This window comes from Anolis carolinensis, chromosome 1 (assembly GCF_035594765.1).
Source record: "Anolis carolinensis isolate JA03-04 chromosome 1, rAnoCar3.1.pri, whole genome shotgun sequence".
Taxonomy (NCBI): domain Eukaryota; kingdom Metazoa; phylum Chordata; class Lepidosauria; order Squamata; family Dactyloidae; genus Anolis; species Anolis carolinensis.
In genome coordinates, this window is record NC_085841.1 from 30300785 (window position 1) to 30314425 (window position 13641).

A 13641-nucleotide genomic window follows, 5' to 3' on the forward strand; every position below is an offset into this window, starting at 1 on the left:
ATTTTAGCTTCGTTTTTGGTTTTTGGTTTTCTCTCTCCCTTTTTGATCCTTTTTAAATCTCAGTTTTCCCACTTTCTATACAATCAAATGTTCTCACTCTTTCAATGTTAATTTACTCTATCTTATCAATAAAACTTCAATAAAAATATATATTAAAAAATAAAAAAAATAAAGAAGACATGCATGAATGAAAGAGAAAAAAAAAAAGAAAGGATCCAAAAGCAAGAACTCGGCCAAAACTTCATAAATGAGGTCTGCTTTCCCCCGTTTTCAGGGTTTTTAAACTCACATCTCTCTTTTAGGATGCAACTTTTTCTTCCCCCAGCACTCAAACACACACCATATTTTCCTGTTTAGGATCATCCCAATATCATATGCTTTGGATCATTCCAAAATACTCTCAACCCTCCCTCACCTATATTTTGTCCTATATCAGGCCTGTATCCCCTCACAGCATTACCTATCATCTCCCATTTATCCCACTACCCTCCCCAATATACCTGTGTGCCCTACGACTCTCTCTACTACTCAGCATCTTGGCTGCCTCTACGTCATCCTTTATTGTTCAGGATAATACAATAGTGTTGCATTAACATAAATTCATTGTTTTAGGCACATTATTGGAAACTGTACAGATGTCTGAACACCTCCTAGGTGGACTCTCTTTCACTTCGCATAACTCGGTTTTTATTGTTCTGGAAATCAGTATCTCCCAGACCAGGCATGGGTAAACTTCGACCAGTAGTCTGTTTGGAATTGTGGGAGTTGAAGTCCAAAACACCAGGAGGGCCAAAACATGCCCATGCCTGGTTTAGGTACATGCAAATACCAAAATCAGTTTGAGAAAATTAAAGTAAAAATTGTTGTCGAAGGCTTTCATGGCCAGAATCACAGGGTGGTTTTATGTTTTCTGGGCTGTATGTGTCAGAGTATTGTAGCGCAGCAGTAGTAGTATGAAAAGCAATGGAGCGCAGAATGAAGCGACACTTCGAGACGTCAGTAAAAGCAATATACAAAGCTTTACTGAATGAAGCAGTAAACAGCACAAACAGATTCTTGCAGACGACAAACAAACACAGGATTGATCTGTTCTCCAACAGATCTCAAACTCTACTCAAACTCAAGACAGACTGAACTGATGCAATAGATATGCACAAACTCTTGTGTCTGGATCCTCCCTAGTTCCAGCCACACACCAAGGTCATCATAGCTCATTAGTGATTAACTCTTTGCACACTATTACACACTCTGGATGATGCAATCTGACTGCAATACAAGCATGGCACAAATTACATTTAAACACTCTCATTACACAAATCTCATATTGACAGTATGGCCATGTTCCAGAAGTATTCTCTCCTGACGTTTCGCCCACATCTATGGCAGGCATCCTCAGATGTTGTGAGGTTTGGAGAAAATAAGCAAGGAAGGTTTATATATCTGTGGAAAGTCCAGGATGAGAGAAGAATTCTTGTCAGTTGGAGGCCAGTATGAATGTTGTAATTAATCACCTTAATTACCTCCTGCCTGGAGGCATCCCTTGTTCAGTAAAATTGTGCCTGGCTTTATAACAAGACAGGGCCTTCTCGGTTGTGGTCCCTCAGATGTGGAACTCCCTCCCCAGCAAGATTAGATCGGCCCCCTCCCTCCTGGTGTTAAGAAAAATAAAAACTTGGCTATGTAAACAAGCATTCAGTGATTGACAACAGCAGCGTAGCAGATGGGTGACAACCTCGGGATTGGTGCTAATTTAATTTGTTTTATGCTTATGTCTGAAGTTTTATAGTCTTAATGGTTTAATTTACAATGATAAGCCACTGTTTTAGAGGTGTAATGTTTTGTTTTATTATTTGCAAGGCATTGCATTTTGCCATTTATTTGATGTGAACTGCTTTGAGTCCCCATAGGGATGAGAAAAGTGGTATATAAACGCAATAAATATATAAAATAAACTATACTTTGTTGTTGCCAAAAACTTTTCAAAATGATTTTTATTGAGAGGTGCTGCAGAATTCAGCAGGCACTGAGGAAAGTGTCCATAGGTATATAATAATAAACCTTTACTTATATACTGCTCCATCTCCTCGAGAGGACTCAGGGTGGTTTCCAACAGGTATAAAACAGTCAGTTGTCAAAAAGGATACAACGGCATTAACGAGCAAACATAATAAAAACAATATCATAAAAGAGTAGTAAAAACAGTTCAATCTAAAATGAACACAGTTACAGTACCAATCAACATGAAGGAGTCCAGTATAGTACTCGGAGCTGCAAGGTAGATATAATCAATTAAAAGATAGGAAAGGAAATGTCCATGGGTAGCATATTTACTTTATTTATTTATTTATTATTCAAACTTGTATGCCGCCACTCCCCTAGGGCTCGGGGTGGTTTACAAGAACAGGCTAAAATCTAACAATTTAAAAACATCTTTAAAACATCTTAAAAAATGTCTTTAGATAATCCCCTTCTCATTTTAGTGGTATCTCATTGTTTCTTTGTGATGTTTCATTTTGTAGGATAATTATGATCACTATTCTTCCCCTAAATTTAATTAATGTATTACTTGTTGATATTCACAGGCAGAAGAACATATTCTGGTGTGTCCTGCAGTGGAAATTGACTGTCCATATAAACAGTATGGATGTCCTGCAAAGGTATCCCACGGCAAACACACTAATAGAAACCAGCACATCAAAATGTCTTTTCTGTCTTGTTTTGTCTGGTGTAATAATATAACATTATTCATTTGTTTCATTTCCAGTACATCACACTTGCTTTGCCGAGATTGATTTTCCATATAAGGAGTATGGCTATCCAATAAAGGTCCCTTCTTCACTGCCCTATATCCATCCCAGGATCTGATTCGAAATGATCTGATTTAAACTGGACTATATGAGTCTCCGCTGCCAGATAATCTGGGATGAGAAAATAATTTGGGATCAGATCTTGGGACATATGGACAGTGTGGAAGGGGCCAAAGATACTGTATTGCAAGTCAAACAAAAAACTGAAACCAGCACACAAGTATCTTTTCAATCCCTTCTTCTCTGGCCGAGTCAGAGAAGCCATTATTAATCTGTTTCGTTTAAAAAGAATCAGCCTTACCCCTTAGGGAAACTGATAAAAAAATGTCTATAAACAGTATGGACATTCTACAAAAGTATTGTATTCCACAGCAAATATAACTATGCACCTAAGTATTATTTTTGTCTACTGTGTTCTAAACAGCTCTTGTTTAAAAATATATCAACAGTATTAATCTGTTTGGTTTATAATGGATTAAGCTTGCTTCTTTATTTTCCTTTTAGATTAAAAGAGGAAAGGTTTTAGAACATGAAAATATCTACTTGAGAGAACATATGTTACAAATACTGGACAGAAACTCAAAGCTTGAAGATCAGGTACAGTGCCATATGCATGGTCATTCCTCCTAAAGTCAAGGCCTGATTTCCCCAATATGCAATTTTTGATCTACAGTATATACTAGATCTCAGTTTGATACAACAGAGCAGCATGGTGCTTACAAGTGGAGTTTCCTTAACCATGTGAAAGCACCACTTTTGGAAAGAAAAGAGATTATGAGATAAACTGCTTGTTTAGTCTACCATGAAAATGTATTTTCCCCTACACAGTTCAGTGCTTTGACCAACTTATAGTTATGGAATCATGCTCCTGTTCACAAGCAATACAGGAATAAAGTTTGTGTGATTCTTTTTTAAAATCTTAAGACACATAATTCAAAGGCAAGTTCCCCTCACCAAAAGTAAGCATAACTGCATTGTTCCTCCCACGATAGATTTGATTCAAAACTTGGTTTGACAGTGTGTTGAATCCCAGGCTGTCACTTATGCCTCATTTTATTTAAGGCATATCTATCCTACCTATCAGCTACACTGTTCAAGAGGACTCATAAAAAGTATTGAAAGAAATAATGGTAAACTCGGCATTTTATAAATAAGTCAAGATTATCAGTAGGATCCTGAAGAATAAAATTGTTTTTTTTTTATCTAGCATCTAAAAATAAGTGTCTGGACTAGTCAAATCTCTTTGGAGAGGTTGTCCAAAGATTTAAAAAGTTGTATATAGATAGATCTTAGACCCTTATCTTATCTATGAAGGTGCAAAGCAAATACAAATGAAAAGAAACAGTCTTTCAGATACCCCAATTTATGCCACTTTTTAATGATGAAAAATATGGTTCTGAAATGTGTTTTGCAATTCCTAAGTAGTAAATAAGTTTGTTATTAGACCAACTGCAGTTTTAAAAAGCTTCCCAGAGACATCCTCACATATTGCCATCCAAGCTGGATGCTGCAAAAACATACATAGTTATTTAATACATAATCAAATAATTGTAATAGTTCAAGAAAATATGGTTAGCACTTTGATTAACTTTTTTGAGGCCTAAAAGAGACCTACTTTCACGAGTTAAAGAAATCTAACCATGGATCACCTTTTGAGTATTAACAGCATACACAAATTTCAAATTGATTTAAGTATATTTAAAATAATAACAACCAAACCTCTAAGATGGCTTATTTGAAGATTCAGTACTCACATGAAAGGACAGGAGACACTACACACAAAAATAAAGTTGACAATCACACCAGTCTAAAGACATTGACAGTGCATACAATAATTCAAGGATAACATCCATTGCTTCCTGTTGTTTACTCAGAATTTCCTTTGCTGTAATTTGACTGTATTGGTTTGGATTCTGTACTCCTGAGCAGCAGAAAGCAAGTTCACTCCCTCTTCCACATCTTAAACTGTCATTATGAAGAGGGCTGCAATGAATCTATATCAGGGTACACAATATTAAGAAAAAAAATTCATTAGCTACCTAAAGCATGACAACAATTATTGTTTCTCATTTGGATTTTTACACTCTCTTGCAATTGGATAGTAGACACAGAACTTCAAAAACCATAATGTCATTAGTACTGATAGTCCTCACCATACCAGGGAATGGATGCTGTGAACTACATAGAGCAGCTGAAGGGGAAAAGGGAAGGGCCTGAGACGGTTAGGAATTATGGGAGTTGAAGTCCAAACCACCCACTTTTGTCTCTCAACCGAGACACAGAATTGCTCACAGCATTTAAAAAAAAAATGCCGTTTAAAATCCAAAACATACAAATTTTGTAATAGAATTAAACACACATCAATTAAAATTACTTAAAGCATATTAAAACTGTTAAAATAACCAAATACACTGCAAGCATCCCCCGGCTCGCTCTTTAAAAAAGAATTCAGTTTTGGACAAAAAGTCACTCAGAGTTTTGTGTTATCTTCTCAAGATATCAGCACCTTCAAAATTCTATTCAACCACATCCTGGAAAAGGGCCTATATTTGATTGTTTGTTACATTATTTTTTCTTGATATGCATTGTGCACGGCATGGATCAAACAATATTTTAAAAATAATATCTCATGCAGCATAATTTTCCAGGATGTGGTTAAAAACAGGATTATTTGACTTTTGATGGGTGACTAGACCTGCTTGATGTTTATCAGGGTGGGCCCCACATTATGCAGGGTGGATCAGATGTGACTGCATGAATGGAAGTACCTTTCCAGTTTCTGCTTAGCTGGTCCAACTCAACAACTGTATATTCTAGAACAGAGCCATTTTATCTAGTTTGGAACAGATCACCGTGCTTGTGATATTTCAGTAATAGAAACAAGTCTTTCATTCTTTCTTTGTTGTTCAGTATCTCTTTTGCCTTTTAGTAGTTTTAATTCACGCCTTTCATTTTGTAGATCTCTGAGCTTTATAAGAACCTAGAACATAAAGAGATAAAAATCCAACATCTGGCAGATATGGTAAAAAAATGTGAGAAAGAATTCAGGCAGTTTACACAACTATATAGTAAAAATAACAACTTACTGGCAAGCACCCAGGTAAGAAGAAATGTGAAGTGTGGCTCCAACAACTCCGCATTCCCTAACTAGGACATGCAGCCTTCTTTGATTTTACTTCGTACTCATGTAATTGTGCTTATAAATCATAGATCCACAAGTTGGCAACACAATATAGAGATTAATATAATGTTTTGTATTTCAGAACAATTTTTACTAAACTAAATGACAGTGTTAGGTGCGCATTATAACTAAAATAGAATTTCTGTAACTGTCTTATCCAATCAAGAGAAGGTGGTATTTTTATTTTCAGGCTGTGTAGACATTTTGAATAACAATCTACTGGTGCCAAGTGAGCTCTTGAAAACAGATGACAAGCCAGAAACTTGTGATGATTCATGAGCATTCTAATTATAATATCTACATTATATTCTTAATGTAGTCAGTGCTTTAATAGAGTGGAATTTTTAAATACTGTTTGTATTTAATCCTGTTTGAATGTTCATATATTTGTATATTTTAAATGGTTATGCTGATGTTTTTATGTTAAGCCACTTTGAGTCCCCATCAGGGGAGAAAAAGTGGGATGATGATGATGATAGGTTCAATAAATAGTTCTGCATCTGTCCATTATTATAAATTATAATTACAATAATTATAATATTTTTCCCTTTCTCACCTCTTTTTCTCATCTTCTTCTACAATGACCATGTAACCTGAAGACTCTTGCAATTCACATTGATAAATCTGCCTGCCTGGAAACACAAGTAAGACAGTTGGTTCAAATGGCAAATCAGCAACAGAGTAAATTTGACCTAAGGCCACTACTGGAGACTGTTGAGAACATAAAGCAAAAAGTTGCTTTCTTGGAATCCTATGAGCAACGTTTGGGTATGTTTGGATTGTTTTGATGTCACATGAATGATCTCACTTTTTAGAGTTCTTTGATCTCACATGTCTCTTGGGATCACAGTTCGTAGTGGTCAAGCCCCCCTCCAACCTCCAAAGCCCTCAGCCCCCAATAGTTGGGAGAAGTAAATTTTACGGCCAAAATACACAAACTCCCAAAACATAACAATTAGCCATATTTCATTGGTTCTCAAAACCAGAAGTCACATGGGATCACTTCTGGTTGTGCCAGGGTGAGTCACAAGGGTGTTTGGAGTGGCACTGTCCCCTTAACAGTTGCTTACTACTGGTATAAAGGAAGACATGCACACTAATTTACCCAAAAAAACCACCTAGGTTCCTACAATCTTGCATGTTGTTTGCTTGTAACAGCTTCCATTCATCTTGGCCATTTAGCCTCTTGCGGACAAGGAGAACACTACTCCATAAGCTTTGTGGGCTGTGCCTACTCATTCTATGATTGCAGGAGACTTGCTGTATTAATAAATGTTCAAGACAAATTTGTTACTGCACAGTTAGAAATTTGGACTGAAAGAAATTTTCACTAGGGAATGAATTTCTGTTTGGAGAGGCAGTGCCTTCATTTTGCCATGTCCTGTACCTAGCCCCTAGGTAAGGAACCTTTAGTTGTTCTTTCTGGTTCTGGTTATGAAAAGAAATACATCCACCTATTTAATGATTAAATCAAGATCTGCAGCTATAGTGGAATAATAATGCTATAGCTATGTGGTATGATAGAACCCTGCATTTCTTAAAGGTGGTGCATGGCACATTAACAGAGGGCTTGTCCAGGCTGTTTCGTTGCCCACCGCAGAAAACAGTTATGTCTCGGTAATATAGATGTCACTTCCATAGGTTCACATGTATATTTCTTCCATCCATGTTATCCCTCCATAAACTAAAATATTCTTGACTTTATATGCATTTTTCCTCCAGTTGTCCTGGAAGACTTGTCCAGCCAGCACGATATCCACCTGGGTCTTCACAAGGCACAACTGAATAAAAATGAAGAACGGTTTAAGCTTTTGGAAGGGACCAGTTACAATGGGAAACTGATTTGGAAAATTGTTGATTATAAGACGAAGAAGAAAGAAGCTGTGGAGGGCAGTTGCCTTTCCATATTCAGCCAGCCTTTTTATACCAGCCGCTGTGGGTACAGGTTATCTACCAGGGCTTATCTAAATGGCGATGGTTCAGGAAAGGGTACCCACGTCTCCTTGTACTTTGTTGTGATGAGAGGGGAATTCGATTCCCTCCTACCATGGCCTTTCAGGCAAAAGGTTACACTTATGCTTCTGGACCAAAGCGGAAAGAAAAACCACATTGTCGAAACATTTAAGGCTGACCCTAACAGCAGCAGCTTCAAAAGGCCAGAAGGAGAAATGAATGTCGCCTCCGGCTGCCCTCGGTTTGTTCCACACACACTGCTTGAAAATGCAAAGAGTACCTACATCAAAGATGATACAATCTTCCTGAAAGTAGTAGTGGATTTGACTGATCTGGAAGAGTTGTGAGAGCACCTGAAAGAGAACTATTGAGCGTGGTGACTTGGAGACTTCACACAAAAGGAGAAAAGCTGCTTTTCAATTTGCTGATGTCCTTTTTAATACACAGTGATAGTTCTGACAACTGTTTTTGTAGTTTTTTCAAAGCTGCTTTAAGGAATTTGGTTATGTCTCCAGTGAGGCAAATATTAAACAGATAGCAAAACTTGATATTATGACTTCTTTTTACCTGTTTCAAAGTCTTAACTATCTCAGAAGCCATACTTTTCACATGATAACCGCAGCAAGATATCTTAAAACACAAAAGGAACTCTACTAATTCCACTCATTTTATCACAAGCATTGCTATCGAGGTGCTAAGAAATGTTTTGTGTTTTTCATTCAGGACACGAATGTGAAAGAATGCCAACCTTAGTCTTGGTTATTAATCGGACACATTTCTCATCTGTCAACCATAATAGCAATATAATCCCCTGCACTGCCAGAACCAAAGTATTCTAGAACAAAAATATTCTAGAATTTACTGGAGGTTCATGTAAAATGTGTAGAGAATTCAATCTCGATCAGATTTTTTTAAAAAAAAAATGTTTCTTGTGAACGTGAAGCTATGGTAGAATAGACCCTTTTTTCCAAAATATGATCTGACTAAACCTTGAAAGCAAAGATACAAACAGGAAAAATCTCTAGATTGCGATATTAGGATACTTGAGTTGATTTTATTGGGGTCATTAGCCAGCATGTTTATTTGTAAATATTATATCCTCGTTGGTATCACTGTTACAAGCCAAATGCAGAAAACCTAGACTTTTTTTATCAGGTGTATCTAACTTTGTCATGTTCAAAAGTAGAGTAGATGCATAAACCTAGTTAAATGATATTGGAGATTGTTATGTGTTGCCTATCAGAAATGCTATTGAAGGATTGTGTTTTGCTCATATTTTTTCATTCCACAAAAGCTTTGAAGCTTTTTTTGCTTCACATTTGAGAATTAATAAGAGACCCTAATTCCTGCCTTAATGGTTTTTTCCTTTATTTATTTGTTTAGTTGCATGACCTGAACTTGGGTTCTTCTCTACAGAAATTGATTCTAGCATGTAGTACAGAAAAGCACTTTAAGGAATTTATTCATTATATCTGCGTGTATGATTGAATATATTGTTATCCTACAATGAACAGTTTGATAATTGCATACATTCAAAATGTATGCTGCAGTTGAAAAAGCCACGTGGAGTTGTTGGTTTTTTTCAAGCTCAAAATTAGCAAGAATAGTCACCACTGTGAAAGCTCAAGGCAATAGGCTTGTTTCCTTATGGCTTTTACATGAAGAGTGAAGCTGAGAAACATGAACAAGATTAATAGTAATGTGTTGCTGAATTCTCTTTTTTCTCTCCATGTCATTAATCAATATCCGTGCCTCTGTAGGGTGTTGTGGTAATTTATTGTGTTTATGTCTAGAGTGTTTTAAGCATGAAGAGGTAATGCTTGAATAGACATGGCAATAGATTGTTGATGTTGGTTGTGTAGTGAATTTGCATAGGAATTTTGTAAGCATGGTCACCTTGGCCATCTTACAAGCACTGATCTATTCCTATTGTTTAAAAGCATGTTGCAATACCAGAAAGGTTATTAATAGCTTTTTAATAGGCATGAAATCCTTGTCCAAAGACTGCTGAGTACATTGAGAGCCTGATATTAGAGTGTGCCATACATTTCATCCCCTTCCTTGGTACTCCAGTTATATTTTCATCTCCCATTCCTTTGTATTCTCTGCTTTATGGTTAGGAGAGCTGTTAATCAAAAGGTGTCTTGGAGGTCTTGTGTTCATAGCAGCCATTTTGATGGCATATTATAAAAAAAAGACACTGTTGAAAGAATAGGATGGGCAAGAATAGAGATAGTCACTGCTACTTCTGTTCCTTTGGGGTTACTTCTTGGTGATTTCCAAGCTCTAAAATAAAAGGGACAATTGCAGCAGGCCTATACACTCAAGTTCTACTGCAGGAGGCATCCAGATTGCCAAAAAATATTTTTAAAAACCCAAAACAAAAAATGGAAACCAATTTCAGGTTTCAAAAAAACAGGATTTTTTAAATATTAAATAGTACAAGGAGAGTTTAAGAGGTAAATTACTGCTCTAGTTCTCTAGAAGCCATTCGTCTTTCTTCTGGCCAGGGATCAAGACCTGCCTGACAATTGTATTGCCTTTATCTGCCATGTATTTAATGATTTTTGTAAAGACAACCTTGTTATTTATTTTAAGAACAAACTTTTTTTGTAATGCTGATAACTGTGTTTTTAGGTAAAAGTAGTTTTCTAATTCTTTTCCTACCCTAAGGGTTTGTAACTCTTACTTTTTCTATAGGATGCAATTTGCAATAGATTTCCCATTTGTAGATTCTTATTACCTGTGCTTTTTAAAGTTTACATCTCTTTGCACCTGTTTGACATGCTTTTAGATGTATTTATTGTTGTGGATTATTACCTGGTTTATCTGTTCAATTTTTCAATAAATTTTAACAAGCAATATTTCTTGAAAGAGTTCTAAAACAAAAGCCTTGTAGAATTATTCATCTCTATTTTTTTTGTGTCAGGAGCAACTTGAGAAACTGCAAGCTGCTTCTGGTGTGAGAGAATTTGTCGTCTGCAAGGACGTTGCCCAGGGGACGCCTGGATGTTTTACCATCCTGTGGGAGGCTTCTCTCATGTCCCTGCATGGGGAGCTGGAGCAGACAGATGGGAGCTCATCCTGCCCCCCAGATTCGAACCGCTGACACAAGGGTTTAACAAACCCATTGCATCACCAGAGACTCCAACACACTTAGAAGGAACATGTTCTACTGCCAAACGGTTCTTACTGGCAAGATGTTATTCCTAATGTTTAGGTGGAATCTCTTTTCCTGCAATTTGAATTAATTGCTCCATGTCCTAATTTCTAAGGCAACAGAAAACAAGCTAGCCCCCTCCTCAATGTAGCATCCTTTCAAATATTTAAACATGGTTATCATGCCCCCTCTCAGCTATCGTTTCTCAAAATAAATATACCCAGCTCCTCCTCTAAGGCTTGATCATTTTGGTCGCCTTTTCCTGAACAAGTTCTAGCTTGTCAATAACCTTCTTGAATTGTGGTGCCCAGAATTGGACACAATACTCTGGATGAAGTCTGACCAAAGCAGAATTGAGTGGGACTATGATTTCCCTCAACCTAGACTATAACAGAAAATGTTATCTGCTGCTAAAACAAAGTGTCTTGTCAGGGTTGTAGCGTTGACTGGCTCTTGAGCAAAGAGGAAAAGTGTGTGGGAGGAATAACATTTCAGCTCTGTCCCTACATCTGTCCCTGTTATTCTCAAACTCATAAATAAAAAACTAACCTCCATAAATAAACCCACACCTATCAAAAATGATTTTCTCTAAAAGGGTTGAAATTCACAAATGCTGCAAAATTTGCAAAGAAGGACAAGTTTATTGAAGGAAACCAGTTTGTAGAATTCTTGAAGTCAGATGTTATTTATTTTGTATCAAAAACATTGCATAAATTAGTATAAAACTGATTAAAAAATAGAAGGAGCACAAGTGGCTACATATCTTTTGACCAAAAACGGGCAATAGTGATCGCATTATCTGTAGTCTCAAACGATTCTTCCTCTGTACATGAGGCAGGACACTGCGGACAAGCATACGATGTGGAGTAGTCTGTTCTGCTCCACAGTTGCACAAGGTGGAGGATTCTTTTATGTAGTACCATTTTGCCAGGTTGTCTTTTGATCTGCCCACTCCACTTCTGAATCTGTTCAGGGACTTCCAAGTTGCCCATTTTTGGTTTGCAGACCTTCAGATTTTGTGGACTTGGGACCTTTTGAAAGTTGCCTTTTCACCATTGTTGTTTATTCGTTCAGTTGCTTCGTGGACCAGCCCACGCCAGAGCTCCCTGTCAGCCGTCGCCATCTCTACCTCCTTCAAGGTCAAGTCAGTCACCTCAAGGACAACATCCATCCATCTTGCCCTTGATTGACTCTTCTTCCATTTTCCCCAACATCATTCTCTTCTCCAAGCTTTCCTGTCTTTTAATTATGTGGCCAAAGTACTTCATCTTTGCTTCTAATATCCTTCCCTCTGGTGAGCAATCTGGCATTATTTCCTTGAGTATGGACTGGTTTGATCTTCTTGCGGTCCAAGTCACTCAAAGAATTTTCCTCCGACACCACAATTCAAAAGCATCTATCTTCCTTCACTCAGCCTTCCTTATGGTCCGGCTTTCGCGTCCATAGGTTACTGCGGGGAATACCATTGCTTTAACTATGTGGACCTTCGTTGCCAGTGTGATGTCTCTACTCCTCATTATTTTACCGAGATTGGCCATTGCTCTCCTCCCAAGAAATAAACATCTTCTGATTTCCTGACTGCAGTCTGCTTCTGCAGTAATCTTAGCACCTAGAAATATAAAATCTGTCACTGCCTCTACGTTTTCTCCCTCTATTTGCCAGTTATCAATCAGTCTGGTTGCAATAATCTTGGTTTTCTTGATGTTTAACTGCAGCCCTGCTTTTGCACCCTCTTCTTTCACCTTGGTTATAAGGCTCTGCACCTCCTCCTCGCTTTCAGCCATCGAAGTGGTATCATCTGCATATCTAAGGTTGTTAATGTTTCTTCCAGCAATTTTAACTCCAGGTTTGGATTCATCAAGCCCCGTACGTCGCATGATGTATTCTGTGTACAAGTTGAATAGGTAGGGCGATAGTATACAGCCCTGCCGTACTCCTTTCCCAATCTTGAACCAGTCTGTTGTTCCGTGGTCTGTTCTTACTGTTGCCACTTGGTTGTTATACAGATTTCTCAGGAGACAGACAAGGTGACTTGGTATCCCCATACCACCAAGAACTTGCCACAATTTATTGTGATCCACACAGTCAAAGGCTTTAGAATAGTCAATAAAACAGAAATAGATGTTTTTCTGAAACTCCCTACCTTCCTCCTTTATCCAGCTGATATTAGAAATTTGATCTCTCCTTCCTCTGCCTTTTCTAAATCCAGCTTGTGCATCTGGCAACTCTCGTTCCATGTATTGCTGGAGTCTACCTTGCAGGAGGGAGCCCCGGGGCCAAAGTGTGTTAAAGCACTGAGCTGCTGAACTTGTGGACTAAAAGGTCCCAGGTTCAAATCCTGGGAGCAGAATGAGCGCCCGCTGTTAGCACCAGCTCCTGCCAACCTAGCAGTTCGAAAACATGCCAGTGTGAGTAGATCAATAGGGAAGGTAACGGTGCTCCACGCAGTCATGCCGGCCACATGACCTTGGAGGTATCTATGGACAACGCCAGCTCTTCGGCTTAGAAATGGAGATGAGCACCAACCCCCAGAGTCAGAC

General features: G+C 37.8%; 1 protein-coding gene across 2 annotated transcripts in view; it reads left to right on the top strand.

The window, feature by feature from the left end:
* The window catches only part of traf5 (TNF receptor associated factor 5), a 55297-nt gene extending 44466 nt beyond the window's left edge, over nt 1-10831 (top strand). For both annotated transcript variants that reach the window (XM_062971783.1, XM_016990658.2), the window contains exons 7-11: nt 2583-2657; nt 3312-3404; nt 5767-5907; nt 6588-6756; nt 7711-10831. In XM_062971783.1, coding sequence (XP_062827853.1) covers nt 2583-2657; nt 3312-3404; nt 5767-5907; nt 6588-6756; nt 7711-8288 — 1056 coding nt within the window. In that variant the 3' untranslated portion in view covers nt 8289-10831. The remainder of the gene's footprint in view (nt 1-2582; nt 2658-3311; nt 3405-5766; nt 5908-6587; nt 6757-7710) is intronic.
* Nucleotides 10832-13641: the final 2810 nt, after the last annotated feature.